This window comes from Lipophrys pholis, assembly GCF_963383615.2.
Source record: "Lipophrys pholis genome assembly, chromosome: 8".
Taxonomy (NCBI): Eukaryota; Metazoa; Chordata; class Actinopteri; order Blenniiformes; family Blenniidae; genus Lipophrys; species Lipophrys pholis.
The window spans coordinates 18,160,697-18,179,352 of record NC_137630.1 but is presented as its reverse complement, the minus strand read 5'-3'; the positions used below and the strand labels follow the sequence as shown (position 1 = coordinate 18,179,352).

The 18,656-nt window shown below is 40.4% G+C and overlaps 1 protein-coding gene across 5 annotated transcripts; it reads left to right on the top strand.

Annotated features, from left to right (window-relative positions):
• The first annotated feature begins 11,042 nt into the window (after positions 1 to 11,042).
• tardbpa (TAR DNA binding protein a) lies at positions 11,043 to 17,109 on the top strand. Of its 5 annotated transcripts, none has more exons than XR_013935559.1 (8): positions 11,043 to 11,121; positions 11,577 to 11,847; positions 12,954 to 13,117; positions 13,207 to 13,347; positions 13,513 to 13,683; positions 14,386 to 14,470; positions 15,302 to 15,447; positions 16,276 to 17,109. XR_013935559.1 is itself a non-coding variant. In XM_080469758.1 (6 exons), exons 2-6 carry the CDS (start codon positions 11,607 to 11,609, stop codon positions 14,857 to 14,859), a joined length of 1,191 nt encoding a protein of 396 aa, XP_080325884.1. In that variant the 5' UTR covers positions 11,043 to 11,121; positions 11,577 to 11,606; the 3' UTR covers positions 14,860 to 15,013. The 5 variants fall into 5 exon arrangements, 2 of the variants coding, with proteins under 2 accessions (XP_080325884.1, XP_080325885.1); XR_013935560.1 differs by having other exon boundaries at positions 11,074 to 11,121; positions 11,586 to 11,847; XR_013935561.1 differs by lacking the exon at positions 11,043 to 11,121 and having other exon boundaries at positions 11,477 to 11,847.
• The last annotated feature ends 1,547 nt before the right edge of the window (positions 17,110 to 18,656 follow it).

Sequence of the window (18,656 nt, the reverse complement as noted above, 5' to 3'; positions counted from 1 at the left end):
TGTAACCACACCCTCCAAAGGTTTAAGGAGTGAGGAGTTTTGAAGGACTGGAATTTTTTAGAGAGAAAAGTTGTCATTTTGTCTGACGTAGGATTCCAGCTGCTCAACAATCCTGAGTCTTCGTTGCATAAATGTATATTTATGATTCACCAAATGGTCTTAATTACTGTAAAGGGTGTGCAGTATGAGGTTCAGCAGTAGCTTGGTTTAGACGTCACTAAACAGACATCGCAAACATCATTTATTGCAAATTGTAAACATGAGAAAGAAAATATTAACTAAATATTGATAAAAGTAGCTACTGTTTCTGAATCACTCACTGAAAATGGCAGCACAAAGTTAAGCCATTCACCAAAATACTTGGAGAAAATACACTCTGCACACGTGGGATATGTTTTCTAATATTCATGCATTTTGCACCAAGAGACATGATTACACTAATATTTTTCAGAGAACTTGTAAGTTTACATGGTTTTTTTTGTTCTGTTTTTGGAGGTTTTTAAAAACATTCATCAAATGTGGATGTTTTCATCCTCGTGACTAACAACAATGTAATAATCTTTGACAACTATATCTATTTCTGGATGAAAAAAACTGCACAAAGCTTGCAAACAAATATTTACAAGAAAGAGATATATTTATCACATTATTGACTGAAGTTATCACATTTTTATATTATTTTTTTCATTCTACTATAATCATGTAATAATTTATTTGCTAAATGTAATTTCATTAATGACTCAAACATGATGTTACAGTATTGACAAGATATTATGTTATGATCTTTATTACACTCAAACATTACAAAATGATTACATTATGGGCCGGTATTCCATTGTTGGCCATTATTAAAGTATTGTTTGTGATCATTGTCATCGCTTTATGCACTAGAGCAAAGACAAACTGGATTATTAGTCTCTTTCCAGGTGTGTAAGCTGCCCTCACCACAGCAATAATGTCACCTGATACTCCACCAGATGCTGCTTTTGAACTGTCCACTCATAACAAGTTTGATGGTTCTTCTCCTCTTCAGTCTGTAAAGCAGGAACTAGGTTTTTCATATTAAAATCTTTGATTTAACTGATCTCCCTTGTCCTACTTGACCTGCGGCCCTTATAAATGAGCGCTGATGAAGAGAGGATGGTGGGATTTATTGCGTTGTACTCACATTTGGCTTCTTTGAATCATACAGATTCTCATTTGTGTTCACAGACGATGGTTTTGGTTTATGTTCCCGAGCCGATGCGGTGGATTATTGTACAGAATCACAACTGTTTGCCATGTTGCCTGAAGGCCTAAGTATTCATTAAACACTGGTCTTCTACAGCCTTCTCTCTTGTGGACACAGTTTTCCACAGATCGTCTGAATAATTCAAGTATCATAATCCTCATCATATCTATACTCTTTATGATATTGCGTTGAGATTGGCATTTTCCTGAGATTGGTCAACAATTTCCAGACATGTTTATTTTAATCGGGTCAGAGTTAGGCGTTACTACCGTTGTGTTACCATTTAACCTATCCATCCAGCCATCCATCCATCCATCCATCCATCCATCCATCCATCCATCCATCCATCCATCCATCCATCCATCCATCTTCTACACTACAAACTCCACCTATTTTTTACTCATATTTGAACCTGTACAATATATCAAAAAAGAGCAAAAAAACACTATAATTATTAATTAAAATTAATTGATATTGACATTGTCATGGAAAATATTCACCCATGTCAATCTATTGTATACTGCACAATTGTTGTAAAGAGCTTTTGTATGTGTTACTCCAGACCTCTGCACAGCAAATCAAATACGACAGTAATGAGTTACAAAGAATATGGAGTGGTTTATGGTTCAGGAAGTGTTTACTATTTACAGGACTGAAATGCTTCTGAACGATTGGATCTGCTTGTGATTGATGTGAAGTTTCCAGCAAATTCTGTCTATGAAGTATTAACGCACCATCTACTTCAGCATCTTCATTTTCTTTGCAGTTTTGAAATATCATGATATTTTTTCTTTGTTATATTTAGATGCAGTGATCTTTGAATGTACAGTATGAATAGCCTTTTTTCTAACTGTCCATGGAGTTGGTGATTTATTCACTAAGTTCAGTAAAGTCCTATTGACTAATTTGTTCTCAATACATAGTGGCTGTCATTGAGTAATTTTTATTTATCTATGAAATTCCATAATCTGTCATGAAAGAGCTTTTCAAGAATTTTGAAGATTTGTCAGAGCAGAGAGATTGGCCTAAAGTTTGCACAGTGCTATGTGTTGCCTGCTTTTTACATCTGTAGGACTTCTTTTTATTAGAGAAATGTCCCGTTTGGAATGACAGGCTATACAGATGTGTGTTTCTGGTTTGGAGATGAGTGTTTTTATTAGTGCTACAATTTTTTTAAGTTTTGCTGTCGCCAAATACCAAATCATTAACTATTTTTCATAAAATGGTTAAAAGCGTTTCATTTTTAAAATCTGATCTTCTAAAATGAACGAAACAAGGCTTAAAGGAGGTGGAACTCATTGTATCTTGATTTTATTTACATTTTTGAAAACGTCTTAAGTTCTTTGGCATTACAGTTGCACTCTGGGAAAAAACACAGAGAAAAAGAAAATTCTGATCAACAATTGAAGGTAAAAGTCTTCAGTTGATGGGTTGATTCAGATTTTATTGGTGATCTTGAAGAATTTGACATCTGCGATCTGAAGAGTATTTTCTTTTAAAAGGCTTCTTTATTTCAACAGTCCACTCCCTAGTGATTCTGGCATTTATAAAATGTCTAATTCTACCAAATCCATTTTGTTCTGACGATCTTGTGCCGGTCTTTATTTCCATTGGTGTTGTTGAATTCTCTGTACTCTTGCTCCGGTAGAACCACTGATGTGAGAAACACCTCGGGTGTTTCCTCTGCGGGTTTAGACTCCATGGAATCTGTTTCCATTGATGTGTTTCTATCTGCATGTAGCAAATCTAAAAAACTGCCTTCGGTTGCATTGACTGAATTCATGGTGTCATATTCAGACCTCGAGGACACAGTTCCCTTTTCACTCTCTGACATCTCAACCATGTTCAAACTGCTGCCCTCTGCCTGTGTGAGAGGGGAACTGCACTCTGCACTGTTGTTTTTCAATGGATCACTCTCATTCTTCTTCTCTGCAGGATCCGACAGTGGCTCTTCTGTAGTGGTTTCCTCACGTCGAGAGCTGAGCCTGGACAGGCCTGCAGTGTTTGGACCAGATGTTGTGATGTGGGACGACGTGTTAGCGCGTCCTGCTGTGGAGGTGTGATTATAATGAATGAGTTGAGATGAGATTAATCCACAAAAGCAAAATGTTTGATATTCAAGAGCCCTGATACAAAATACAAAAGTATTCTTCTTCTCCATAACTCTCAAAAAAGTAAAGTTAATGTGTTAAGTCCCCCTCTTCTCAGAAACGAGTCTTGCTCATTGTTACGTCTCTCTCTTTGCCCCTCACGGTGCTGAATGATGTATGAGCAGAGTTTGACAGCAGAAGGCTGTTTTCATATTAGTCTGTTAATGGAGGAGGGTTTATGTGCTCGCCTTTAATCTGAGGTTAAGACGTGTACCTACACACACATGATTTGTTATGTCGCAGCGAGTTTTTCAAACGGCCCCCAACTCCATACACAACTTACGCAAGTGGGACGTGAAACTTCAAACCTCCAGAGTGAAGACATGGACGACTCAAACAATACTTTAGAAATGATAGAAATATGAACAAATTCATCTTTCACGTCATCATTTTAGAAACCTGATGTTTTTCATACTTTTCTGACTATATCAATGTATTAAAAGTAGAACATCTGAGTGTAATGATGTCAAACTTTTAACTAGTAAGAAAAAATAAAATAAAATTCACTTCTACAGACATTGAGAAAGTATATGTAAATAAACTGTAGACAGTATATCAGATATTAGAAGGAAACCAATTAATAAAACAAATGCTGGTATTTATGATGATGGCAGCAGCACGTTTCTAAGATGTTGGTTGAAGTTCTGAAGGATCCCATCTTTTCATAACAACAGTCTGTAAACATCTTGTGAATTGAGTCAAGGATTTTTGTCCCTCTGAGACACTCAAACCCTCTAAAATGCTCTTCTTTTTTTTTACACCCAGTCACATTGATGACTGAAGTAGTTGCAAAATGCTCCTCCGGCTGTATTGATCATACTGAAACTGTACCAGTTTGTTAGAGATGTATTACAGCTATGACATTTAAAATAAACATGGTAAAATGTCTTTTAACACATGTTGTCTACATTCTACTTTAAATAAATTTAAGTAATAAACAGATGTATATGAAGAAGTATATAAGAAGTGTCATTGCATCCTGGAATCCAGTTTTTTTACTTATATTTTAAACGTTGTCCAAACTTTTTGGGGATAGACTAGTTATTTAAAAAAAAAAATGTTTGATATGCTGCCCAAATGTTAATATTGTCAATATTTTTGAAACTATGAAAACTGTAATTGAATGAGGGCTCTTAATAGCATTGTTAAACTCTAAAAAGGTAATTAAAAGAGTTATTTGTTCTCCATGAGAGTGATTACAAAACTACCACTGATAAACAATAAATACATTGAAGTTAAATATGCAAATGTTTGAAATTGCATTGATAAAATGAAAATTGTAAGAGACGCTTGTCCAGAAGAACAAAACCATTAAAACAATCAGACGGCATTTTGTTTTGTCTTTCATTGGCTTCTTGTTATTTATTGTTGTCCTTTACATCTCCAGTCTCACTTTGAGCCGTCGGAGAGGTGCTAAACTTGAAACATTGGGTGATTGACGGAGCAACAAACAAAAAGTGCCCGGCGGGACTACCTTTAACACTGTGGAATGGCAAGTGGTCAGAATAACATCCCATAATTAATCACCTCTTAAGTTTTTACGGTGTTCATCAGTAGCAGGCTCACCTCTGCATGGCAGCGTGTTCTCCATGGTCCAGTGCATTTTGTGATTTGTCTCTTTGAAGGTGAGCACAACATCCAGCCTGTAGAACGGCTGCGCGAGCTGTTTGCTGTCTGTGCAGGGCTGTAAAACAAACCCGCCTGAGACAGTTTACTCTCTAACACAGTCCTCATGAACAAAGAAGCACACAACTTATTTACTTTCATTGACAAATAAAAAGTCAAAACAACCAATGAGTGTCACTACTGTTACTTTTTCTATGGTTTTAAACTGTGTGGTGTTCGCTAACCTTGAACCGGAGGATACGCGCGGTAGGAAGAGTCAGAGTGACAAAATCACTGGTCTCGTGCACGGCGAAGGTTTCGGTCTGGTTCACCAAAACATCAGTGACTGTCAGAGATTCGTTGGAAGAACTTCCTCGTTTAGTCAAGCCCATGTTTCTTTTGAAAATGTGCAGCACAGCTTTGTCTTCATTGGAATTCATCACTGAAACGTGCACAAGAGGTACAAAGTGTCGTGGTGGAAAGTATTTTCATTTTTGAGCAATGTTTGTTAAATTGCCATTGGTGGTCCATCCTGTTCATAGGATGCAGGAGCAGTTTGCTGCCATGGTGGGCTCCCTGGGAACTGGTGAGGGTCAACGGGCGAGCATCATGGAGTGATCACCTGCCTGGATACAAACCTCACATCCCAGGTTCACTTCTTTATCTTGAAGCCCACCACGGCCTTGTAACAGTACAACTTACAGAAAATGTGTACTTGAATACTGATACTAGTCTATTATCTTGAAAGTAGTGAAGTTAGTTTGCTGGCTACACTAACTATCTCCAAGTCGTCCTTAACTACATCCTTGTCTGGTCTTCCTCCTCTCCCCGGCTGCTTCCTACATCTCAAACATCCTTTGATCAATGGCCAATATCTTTCCTCAGCTCATGTTCAAACATTCTCTACCTGGCCTCTCCATTGGTAGATTGCTCAACATCAGCTGTCCTTCTGATCTGTTCATTTTTATTCCTGTCTAAAGTCTGATATTTTTAACTGCAGGCAGTCTTGAAGTGGGGATGCAATGTTTTAGGGGTAATACAGAACCTGGTATAACACCTGTACTTGAAAGAAATGGAAACATAAACAAATGATTTCAGGAAGAAGCAGTATCAAAACAGCTGAGATGAACCACCTACATGTACTATATTGATGTTATAAAGATAAGTTAATGTTTCTTTAGGCACTGTGAATACATTTTGGGCACTCTGAGAGAGGACAATTGTCAAATTTAAAAAAGCACCTCAGGGAGCATGACCAAATGACAGCAGCTCTCCAACTGTTTTCATTTATCGCAAAAGGGACAAGTGATGAGCTTCAAGAAACTCCAGTATTGCTGATGGCATTATGACAGTTATGTTAGAGCATTGAACTGATCACCCCCTTTTTATCACTATGATTTAACACGATTGGATCATGAAGTATTGTCATTTCCATAGAAAATGCTCCAGTAAAAGAAATTACTGTTTATTTCATAGTTTATTTCAAATCAACCCTGTCAATGATCATATATGACATGCCAGTAAAACCTCCAAATTTTCCATTTGTGAGTAAGCGTGAGCTCACAATCAGGCATTATTGCTACTTGAAGATGTGACAGAGGAAACGGACTCCCAGCGGTGATACCCTCGTTGTTACGCACCTTTTGGACACATCGCTTCCATACTGTATGCATACTGGCCCCTGACAAGCTTCAAGGCCAAAAACTCCCCTTCGTCTTCCTTTATCTGTGAGAAACAAAAAGGCTAAAGAAAAAGCCTGAGTGTCTTTCAGTTGTAATATGACAAGCAGCCACTAGATGGCAGGATGCTGCGTGCAGCCTCTCACTCCAACAGGATTTAGGACGTCCCTCCTCCTGCCTTGAACTGTGATGTCTGCTTCTGTTATGTCCACGTCCATCCGGATTAAACTGGCATCCTCCAACGCTACGACCAGGTGGTCGCTCAGAGAGAGAGACCATTGTGTCTGTGGAGTTAAAACAAGCATTTTTAACTGTAAAACAAGCTCCTACACACTTACTTGTTTTCATCAAACCATTTGAACTCCCGCCTGGGGCCTCCTCAATAGCAAATGAAACCTTTATGGCCAAAAGAGAGATATTTTCCAACTTTTTACTGAATGAATTCATTTGGAGCCATAAAACATGCTTAACATTTAAAATGATGACAGTACGGTTTGAAAAGGTGTAAAGCTTCACCTATATATACGGAAACTGTATCTTATGTTGTCAAGTTTCATAAGCACTTTAGCTTTTTCCGGTTGTTTAAGCTGTTTTGTGAATTTCAGTCATTTTAGTTTAGTTTTTTTTGTTTTTTACTATTTAAGACTATTTTAGACATTTCAGCTATTTTTAGCTGATTTGGTATATTTTCCATTTTTAGTTTTCCTTGTGGTTTCAGCCATTTCTAGCTATTTTAGCCATTTTCAGTCATTTTACCTTTTTGGGAATGTTTATCTTCAGTTCAATTCAATTCGACTATATTTATATAGCACCAAATGTAATACTGTAATAGGTGCTATTTACAGAGGAAAAACCCAACGATGAGCTTCAATGAGTTTTGTGAACACTTCAGGGGGCTGGCGATGTGGGTTGCAGACCCCCGATGCTTTCACACAGGTGTAAATGTTGTATCTATCGATGAATCAATCTGAATTTTGAGTTCAAAATGTAATTGTTACCTGATCATCCCAGTTTCCATCAGGAACGTGTCTGGTCACCTGAAGATGAACAGAAATCCGGTAATAAAACAAAACTAACAGAAATGGAAATTTACCATGAATGAAACTAAGGATCATGTACCTGAATGAACTCGGGGTCACATTGGATCTTCTCTGTGTTCAGTTCAACAGAAAACACAGGGCACCTCATGACAACACTGTGATCACTGCCTGCAGAGCGATTCATCCTCCTCACCAGATTCAGTGTGAGCACATTGAAGCCACGCTGCACAGTCAACACATCACACATGTACTGTCATCCTCAAGTAGTCAAACATGAGCGATAGGCTGCGTTGGATATTTCTTAAAAAAATGTATGTACCTGTTGCTGGACGAGACAACCAGTGTAACTGACTCGAAAGATAAAGTTCTCATCAGTGTCTTTGTACAGTGAGAATCCACAGGTGGAAAGCTGCAGATTAGGGCAATCCAAACATGCCAAGTCGACTGGTAATGGAAAGAAACGAATACACTCTCAAAACAATGTAGACATTCCAGCATTGTATATCTTATCATAATAAATTACCTTGGATCTGCAAAGCCTCAGACAGCCAGTTACTAAACCCTTCAATAGTTGCGTCATGGATCCACAGCTCCATATATTCAGAAAAACACGACACATCCCATTCTACTAAAAAAGGAAATCAAATGTGTGTTGTTTTTTTTCAATGGGTGCAATCACTGAAGAAAAGTGGGTGAATCGAGGATGAAGACATACCTGTTAATCTTCCTGTAGGAGGGTCACTTTCTCCTTCATGAATGGAAAACGCAGAACTTTTGATGAAACACTGCAGAACACTGTAGAAAGGAAGACAGAACTGAAATCAATTGTTGGGTCGTGAGGAATCAAAAGTTACGTTCCTGAAGTTGTGCTACTCACAAACTAAAGAGAAACCAAAGTCTGATCGGCTCCATGGTGAAGTGATGAACGCTTCAGGGGACAGACCTACAGTACGTGTGGGTGAAGGGAGGTGTCGCTGTAGTGAGGAGGTTTACAGACAACAGGTGTGTTTACTCTGCCACATGAAAGGGAAGCGACAGAAAAGTCACAAAGAAGGATCCCTCTCTCTACAACGTGTGAACGTTTTTCACAATCAGCTTCCTTTAACTGCTCAAGCGTATTGTTACTCTCCAATTTACCGTTTTCCTACAGAGGGACAATTAGAGGATTAAAAAATCTCAACTTGTTGAGATTATACATTATGCTACTCACTGTCGAATCATTTACTTGTCAGATCCATAACTCCATCAAAAAAGTTACTCTCCATCTTTCAGGATTTTCAGTACGAATCGATCGGCTGTTATTCCTAGGAAAAGTTTCAGACGTGTGTATGCAATTCAAAGGGCCTCAGAAAGTATTGATAAATTAATATTCACAAGCATAAACATCTAAACATTATATGTAGACTGTACATTAATGCAGACAAACAAAACACACGGACAATGTAGAGTAATTCGATTTTATGAAATTATAAAGGGGGGCACCAATACATAGACTTCCTGAAATCAAACCATAAAGAGGCAGCTGAGTTATTTCCAGATAAATTACTTTCATATCATAAAATTATTTTCCAGATGTAGTGATAACCACTCTGAGCAGGAATGTCTAACTCTCTACAGCCTAACAAACAATTGTTTTCCAAAGAAAAAAATGACATATTTATTACAACTAAGAAACAGTACAGAGGTAAGAAATTATAAATGCAAATATAAAGTGAAAATTGTCAAAAAGCAGAAGCAGCTGGCTCAGAAAGACGTGAGGTCTGAGACTGTCCTGTTAGAATCGTTTGTCTTTTCTCCAGTTTTAGTCTCTGGATGAGGTTTACTCAAACTAAAGGATATAAACCAGAGCAAACACCCAACAAATTATAATTTTCTCTCCCATCAGTAACTATCAAAGTCTTCTACATTCAGCAAGAGAGCTACAGCAGTACGGTTCAGATAAACTAATTCTAACTTATTCATGAACAGATTATAGGAGACAGAGAGACCCCAAGAATCTGCCCTTATGTTTAGATAAGTTCCTTTTCAGGGAGACTTTTTTTTTTTGCATTGGAGTGTTGTGTTTGTTATAAATGCTTGACAATTGCATTAAAGCTGTCAGGAGGCTAGATTAAAAAAGATTCAACTATCAACTGCAGCCCATAGTCTGTAGTAGCTCCTTTATGTTTTAGAAAATTAAGTGTGAATAAACGTTTTTAACTAAAATATGTGTCACATCCTAAAATGTCACTAAACAACAAAAGGTCATTGTGAAAGTTCTGAAAGAATGAAAACAGCTCAAATGGGTAAAACTGTTAAATAATAACCCAATGTCAGCAGTTGTCTTTAATTTTAAAGCTGAACATATTTTACTGATCCAGTCAAACTTTATTCGGTGGAAAATCAACCTTTTGTTCATAAAGTTTGCAGACTTCTGATCTAATCAATTATATGTATTTCTTGTGATTTGTACAATCAACCCATAATTTATCACATTGATATCATTGTATTCACGTGACTGTAAGGTTAAAAACCAATCATGCAAAGCTCCCTGTGAATTCTGATTTGTGTGTAAATAGCATTATATTACTAAATTTCATATTATAATTTATTGGTGTGTCTAACATATGGGCCATGGGCCAAAACCGGCCCACAAGACAAGAGGCTCCAATCGGGCCCTCCAAACCATCAAGCATATTGTAAAAGGTTCTAAAAAAAATATTGATGTACTATAAAATACATTTCTTCAGAATAGCGGATACAACACAACACTGACATGCTGAGATATCAGTGATCGAGCCTCAAATCCATTTTTTATTTTAAATGGTGTGTGAATGCTTCCTGTGGGCTCACCACCTGCAGGAAAGGTTCTTAATCGGTGCAATGTGATCTGGGTGACAGTGCTCAGACTGCCACCCCCTTGACCTGGAAACAGATAAGCGGGAGAAAATGGATGGATGGATGGTGTGTGAATGAGTGGTGTGTGAATGAGTGTGTGAATGGGTGAATGTGATGAGCAATGTAAAGCGCTTTGGGGTTGTTGTCAGCGAAAAGGCGCTATATAAGTGAATCCATTTATCATTTATCATTTTATTTACACCAGAGGGTTTCATTAAAATTGGCTTTATGTTGACGTTATATAATAATTTACGGTAGTAATTGGTTTTGTGGAGGATTGATATTTTCAACGCCACAACAAAGAAAGAATTTACCGACTCAAGATGAAATTTGTCTGAAGGTGGCCCCTGAACTGAGATGTGTCTGACACCCCGTGATAAAGTATTTAATTATTTGAAAGCTGAAGATTATATTTTTTTGAGGAATTAACTCTCCCTCCCAGCTGGATGACGTCGTCTTTACAAGGTGAGCGGCCCTCGCGCAGCAGCCATTTTGTTAGCTGGCTCGAGGTGACAGAGGTTAGCCGCGTGCAGCCGGAGGTATGTTCAGTCCGCTCTCGCGATCTGGAGTCTAATTTTCGCAGATTAAACTCGGTCGCTGGCGTCTGTGTTTGGGCAGGTTTCTCGGCCCGTCGCTCGCAGACCGCACGGGGGTGTTTGTTGCGGGTGAACTCCGCGCGCAGCTGGACGCTCATTCATTTTACAGCCGTCTCGATTTTGCTAGCTCATTAGCTAGCTGGCTAGTAGCTAGCGTGCTAACTTGTTTACGCGCGTCGTTCGCGGTAAAGAAAACGTCCAGCTCTCATGGCCGCCAGATATTGAGTTGTGAAGCGAGTTGTGAAGCGTGTGATTCGTACAATACTCCGCGTTTGACCAGCTTCGAGCAGCATTCGCTTCCCCCGGGTTGAGCAGGAGCGAACTTTAGCTCGGATCGACGGCGCGCGCGTGTGAGAGTGATTGTGTTTGTCTCGGTGTTGTAACACTAATTCATCAAGCTGGATCAGCAATCGGCCATCCTGGATACTATGTCCGAGCTGTACATTCGGGTAGCTGAGGACGAAAATGAGGAGCCCATGGAGATCCCCTCGGAGGACGACGGGACGGTGCTGCTGTCGTCTGTGGCGGCTCAGTTTCCAGGGGCTTGCGGGCTGCGCTACAGAAACCCGGAGTCCCAGTGCATGAGGGGGGTCCGGCTGGTCGAGGGGGTCCTGCATGCACCGGAGAACGACTGGGGGAACCTGGTCTATGTCGTCAACTACCCCAAAGGTGAGCCATCGGTCTGTGAGCACCTCACTCATCTAATTTAACAATGCGTTCGTCAGGACTGAGCCTATTGATCAAAAGCAGGAGAGAAAATGAGCCAGTGTTTGTCCAGCAGGCAAGTTTCCATTGTTTCTCACCAGTTCGTTTATATGGCAGCTTTAAGCACCCAGCCCCCCCAAAAAAATCCCATCAGACTATGGAGGTAAGATGGAAAATACACACAGATGAGTAATAAATCACTTCAACCACACTAACAATGCAAACATGGTCACAACTAAATACACTATACTGCAAAAACTAGCAGTAAGTAAATTAAAAAAAATTAATCAATAGCAAACAGGCAAAAAGATTTGCACTAATTTGTCGTTATGTATTTGTTATTATTGGCTTCAATAAAGGATTCATCTAACTTTTGTATCACTTTAAACAGTTAAGATGCTCTGGCAGTCACCCTGGACAGATCCAGACCATCACAGGACAAACATGCACTCAATTTCTGAGCAATTTAGAGTCACCAACCACCCCCTGAAGTCTCATTTTTGAGGCTTCGGATTATAACTGGAGACTTTTTCCTTAAGGAGCAGGAGCGGTAACGGCTGTGACTGTAAAGTCACGGAGTGAAGCCCATCAAAAGGTCTGTAATATGACTTCAGTGGTGGAAAAACAATCTGACCACTGATATAAATGTTAGTTATTTTTGGGGGGCGGGGTTTAGTATCATTGAACACTGTTTAAGTTGCACTGTGTAAGACTAAACCGTGGCCACAGTTACAAAGTCCTCAGCTGCAGCTACTGTGGGTTTCTTCATTCTGTTCAGTTTGGGTGAGGCTCTTTATCTCTACATGGGGCTGATTATCAAGCAAATAAAATGCATAGATCCACATTCATAGTATTTGACCTTGTATTCAAAACAATTGATGTAGTAATTAGTGTTTAGTTGTACTTTGTACAGTTAACCCAGATAATTCAAAGCTGTCGCTGGACCACGTGTTGCGTATATGCTGTGTGTCGCCGTCTCCACTGACATATCATCAATCCACAGGCTTTACATTGTAAGGCAGGTGTGATGGAGTGTTACTGACGTGGTGGTTTTTGTTTTTTCTTCACAGATAACAAAAGGAAGATGGAAGAAATTGATGCTGCCTCCGCTGTGAAAATTAAGAGGGGCTTTCAGAAGACGTCGGATCTCATTGTCCTCGGTTTGCCTTGGAAGACAACAGAGCAAGACCTGAAAGATTATTTCAGTACCTTCGGGGAGGTGATCATGGTGCAGGTACTAACGTCTCGTCTGTCTTTTGATAAGCTTAGACTTTAATAAGAATATGCTGCACGCTTATCAGCGATGTCGCTCACTCGCCTCAGGTCAAGAGAGATGCAAAGACCGGCAACTCGAAAGGCTTTGGGTTTGTGCGCTTCACCGAATACGAAACTCAAGCTAAAGTCGTCGCTCAGAGACACATGATCGATGGGCGATGGTGTGACTGCAAACTCCCCAACTCAAAGGTAAACTCTGTACCCTGTTGAACACCTTTTATCTGAGATTACTTTGTAAGGCTTAGTACACCTTAAGAATAGCAAAGACCAATCTTAGTTATTTGTAATCCTTCAAGAAGCAGAAACATTGATGTGGATCATTTTAAACTTGATGGTGCTTCTTTGTCTTCACAGGCGTCTCCAGATGAGCCCCTGCGGAGCCGTAAGATATTTGTTGGCCGCTGCACAGAGGACATGACGACTGATGACCTGAGGCAGTACTTCATGCAGTATGGTGAAGTCACAGATGTCTTCATCCCTAAACCTTTCCGGGCGTTTGCATTTGTCACATTTGCCGACGACCAGGTGAGAGTCACAAATAATGTGAACACACGGTGTAATGTGAAAGAATTCTAAAACATATCATTTCAAATGGAAAGGTCTATACGGTAAGGGCGACATCACATTAGGGTTGATGTTGGATTGTGGTGGAGCCAGAATGCTGCTGCCTGGCCACAAACTTAGGCCAGCAGGCTATTGGGAGTAAACATCACATTGAAAGCAGTGATAGAAGCTGGTAGAGTTGGAAGCTTCACGTGGATTTGTAGCATTTCGCACCATTTTCATGTGGCAGCTTGTTTGTGTGCCGTTGTGACGCCTCAGTCACACTTCTGTGCTGAAATCAGAGGTAGTAACAGGTGAGACAGTATCTAGAAATGGGTGAACTGCCACAGCTAGGCCTCCTACACACAGATCAGTTACCTGTTGCATGTGAGTTGGGTCTCTGTAGAGGGAACAATCACTCGCTGCTCCATGCTGCAGTCACATGTTTCTGTGTAAATCAAACAAAAGGCAGATGAGATTGGGGCTCTGTTACAGCACTAACCACAAGTTCTCTTTGGGAATTGAAATCTGTACTCGCACTGTCAGGCTCAGACTATTATCCACACATTTATGATTCTGCTTTAGTCTCTCCCACAACACACCAAGTATTACATGAATTAAAACATCAAGTTTGGTGTCTGCCGGTACTGTGGAGGTAATCTCCATCTCACCCTTCTTCCTCAGGTTGCCCAGGCCCTGTGTGGAGAAGACCTGATCGTCAAGGGTGTCAGCGTGCACATCTCCAACGCTGAGCCCAAACACAATAATAGTAGGCAAATGATGGATCGAGGGCGGTTTGGTGCCGGTGGGTTCAGTCAGGGTTATGGCAGTAGTCGTGGGGGGCTGGGCAGCAGTAGTGGAGGAGTTAACTTTGGGGCTCTCGGCCTTAATCCGGCAATGGTGGCCGCCGCTCAGGCGGCGCTGCAGAGCGGTTGGGGAATGATGGGCATGCTTGCTAACCAGCAGGGTCTAACCACAGCGGCAGGCACAGCCACGACCACCCGAGACCAGACCTATAGCTCAGCTAGCACCAGTTACAGCAGCCCCAGCTCGGCCAGCCTGGGCTGGGCCGCAGGCACTAACACGGCCTCCAACAGCGGCTTCAGCTCCGGCTTCGGCACCTCTATGGAGTCCAAGTCTTCTAGTTGGGGAATGTAGATGGCTCCAAAATGATCTTTTCAGTTGCTATTAGTCTAATCTGGTAAGTATACCTTCAGGGTGGAGAAGCTTATATCTTAAGTTTGTTATTATTTGAACCACAAAAAAAAAAAAAAACACTGCCTTTTATTTTGTTAAAAAGATTTATACTTGAGTGTGACTGATTCTGTAGTCATGCATTGAGTGGGTGAAGAGATTAGTTTGCTAGTGGAAATGCCACACTTAGCTTTTGTTTTTAAGAAAATGCTTCACAAAGATGGCTGTGCATGCAAGATAACGTATTTATATCCATGCACGAGCATCTCGAGAGCCCCCTCCTCCCCTCGGCCCTTTGTTAAGCGGGCTTTAATACAAGTATAGCTATATGTATGCATTTGATTGTATCTTGTTTGTTTTTGTTTGATATCTTTTGGAATCGCCTTCATGAAAGTCTCTTCTGCAGTTCACCAACTGTTTCCCAATTTCCCGGGAGGAAGCGCCTCATTGGCTGCAATGTTCGACAGATCTCAGTATCAGTTCCCCTCCTCCCATGTGTAAATGCATTGTCATCAAGAACACAGCTTCACTCTGCATATACTGTGTTAGACGGTGGGTGTTGTCTTTTTTTCCTCTCCCCTTTTTTTTTTTGGGATGTACAAATCTTTGTCTGCTCTTTTGTCGCTTTTCGAGATCGATGAGTGGGATTTGTGTTGGACCGAGTGAGTGAGCGAGCGGGAGAGCAAAATGAAAGAAAGCACGTGTGAGGAGGACTGTCTGTGCAAGAGGGTTTTTTTTGTTTGTTTTGTTTTTCTTTTCGTAAAGAGACAAATGCCTGCAAGAGTTGGGGAAAACCTGTGGCTTTTGTGCGAGTGTGAGAGGAAGAAGCACGTACGAGTGTGTTCCCAGTGGTCATCACAAGGACATTTATTGCATCTGGAGATCCCTAAGGTCTCCGCTTTCTGTCATCGCTTTCTGCCAACTTTAATTCTTTAAAAAAAAAAAAAAAAACATTAACGCTAATAATAATCACGGAAAATGTTAAGTGCTATGAGTAATTGTATCCTTTTGTAGCTTTCTCTTGCTGTCTGATTTGATGTGAATGCTGTTTGCTTGTGTGCTTATTTCCCCCCTCCTTGTCACCGCCCTCTCTCTGTGTGAAAATGTGACTTTGTGTTCGTGGAGTCTGTGTGGGGGAAAAACACTGAAAGCGTGTTGGAAGTTTGCGAGTGGGCTCAGAGGCGGATGTGGTGAATGGTTGACCAGCTCCCATTTGAAAGTTTGTTTGAAGTGGATACGAATGCATTTTCTATGTTTTGTGACTCAAAAGGGAAGTCTGAAATAAAATTTGACTTTGACTAGGTATGATACCCTGTTGACAGTGACTTATTTTTGACCCCGCAGTAATTCAAATGCCAACACTTTAATTCACATGTATAGGGTCCTCGGACATGGAAAGGCCAGGTTTTCGCCTGAATCCAGGTGGGAGTCAGTAAAGCAGGAAGACGAAGACTTTGTTGGGGGTGCCGCCGCAAACCACAATGGGATTGCTGCACGACTGCCTTAATCCAGAAAAGGATCTTCTCCACCTCACTAGCAAGAAACCTCGGACCATCCCAAACCCAATATTAGAGCGGACCCACCTAATTAGCGGAGGTATCTCCTCACACCTACCGATGTCACAATTCGGACCAAAGTCACATCTGCCGCCTGGAAGCAGATCGCTTGTCGTCCTCTCTCAATTTGTTCTCATTTGATGCTTTATTCATTTACCTCCCAACACTCGCTGATAACCTATGAAAGTGTTTCCCGACTCCGTTGTTTATCAGTGTGGTCATAAAAGGGTCTTGACGTGTTCTTCTTATTTTGTCTATCTTGAATGTTAAGTGGTTGAACTGTATCAGCTGACTGAGTTTTTAAAGAGACTTTCTGAACATGCCAGCAAGAATCAGCACATTGTGTAATTGAATTATTAGCATTGCGTTTTAAAAAATAAAAAAGTTTGGAGTTTTTAATCATCTGTCGTCTCTCAATGTAGATAAGTTTGTCTTTTGTTTGCCTGAGCTTCATCTCCAGCTGTAGACTCAGATTTGTCACTTGACTCTGATTATTCCTTCTGGCTGGTTAGTTGATGTACTTCAAGTTTTGGGCCTGTAGATGCTGCTGTCTTTTTTTTTTTTCTTTCTTTCTTTCTTTCATTTAGCTACAGGACCAGCCCCTGTATGAGCAATGACTCATTAACCAGCTTGAAATTAAAAAGTAAACTTGAAATCCCTCACTGTCAGACTTATTGTTACCGTTAGATGCATGTTATTTTAGACTTGTATGTTCAGGTTGAAAGGGCCGGAGTTGAGTAGTTTGGTCAGTAACTGGGAGCCGTCGACCATCGGGGCGTTTCTACCACTTTAACTCATTTACACATCAATTTCATTACATGTTTCAGCAAACACGAAGATGGCCAAAGTAATCCAGTAGTTCATCGCAGTAACATCGCTTGTCATCAAATACAGAATCCACTTAGTTTATAATATCCTGAACAGACTCACAGCAGTTCTTAAATGAATTAAAACACATCACAATAAAATGTTTTGCTTGTGAAGAGACTTTAATGGAGCTTTTGGGAAATGAATGTTCAAAAGATTGAACATATTTACTGTGTTATGGGAGCATTCCTAGCAGGCGTACATGATTGTTCATATCTCTGCAGCGACAACAGACTTTTAATAAGATGGACGTGTATGTAGGAAGAAGTCTGTATAATTAGATTTTTGTGTTAATGAGCTTCTGACAGAGTTGTGCTAGTCTGATCCAGTCCTCCAGAGGGCGCTGTGTTTGTGTCATAGGCTTGCATACAATCACTTTCTGAGGGAAAATCACATGAATAAATGATCCAAAAAACAAGAGCCGTTAACCACACAAACTGTATGAGTTCTCACTGGAGTGGATTAACTTTCTCTCTTGCAGCAGGTTGTGAAGATGTTGTGTTTCCCAGAAGGTGATGATCTGCTTGATTCTTTCCTGACAATTTCCTACTGGTGTACCTCCCTGATCCCAGGCTCTGCACTTCACAATAGTAACTCTTAAGCAAACAAAACCCAGATCAGGCAAACACCTGAGAGGGTGCTCTACATATGATCAACAAGGTCCCTTCACATTTCACACAAAGATCTTCCAGTAGCGGATGAAACCAGCTTGATGTGACTTATCTGTGTCCAAGATCACATTTTGAGATTTTACAGCCTGAAGTTGCCGTTGTTTGTTCTTCTCTGATCATATCAGACGGATCAGAGCTGCTTTTATTGTGTCTGTGATCAATCTGCTCGGAATCACATTTTAATTAACATCACAGGGATGCTGAGAACAAGCTTGGTTGTCAAGCACAGATGGAGAGGATCATCACGTCAAGCTGCATAAGTCACTTTATACTTTGTACACAATCCTATGTGATCCACTACAATACCTCCAGGATAGTTCATCCTTTAAAAAAACAATAAACAACAACAACAACAAAATATCCTTTGGTGCTTTAAAATAACAAATAGTCCCAATATTCTGGATTTTTCTGGTGTTTGACAAGTGTAGTGAAACAAACAACCCTGAGCGAGAACTTGGTGCTAAAGATGAGAGACTGACGGCTGGAGGCTCATGAGCATCAACAGCTAAACCATTGTGAGGAAAAGAAGTTACTCATTTTCTAAAGAGAGATGGATGATGCTCACTACTATACCAATGTTTAAAAACTGTCCGAACTCAGTGACTACTGTTCTTCCCTCCAGGCGTGGAGATCACTAGAGAGGAAGACTCTGGTCCATGATTTTAAC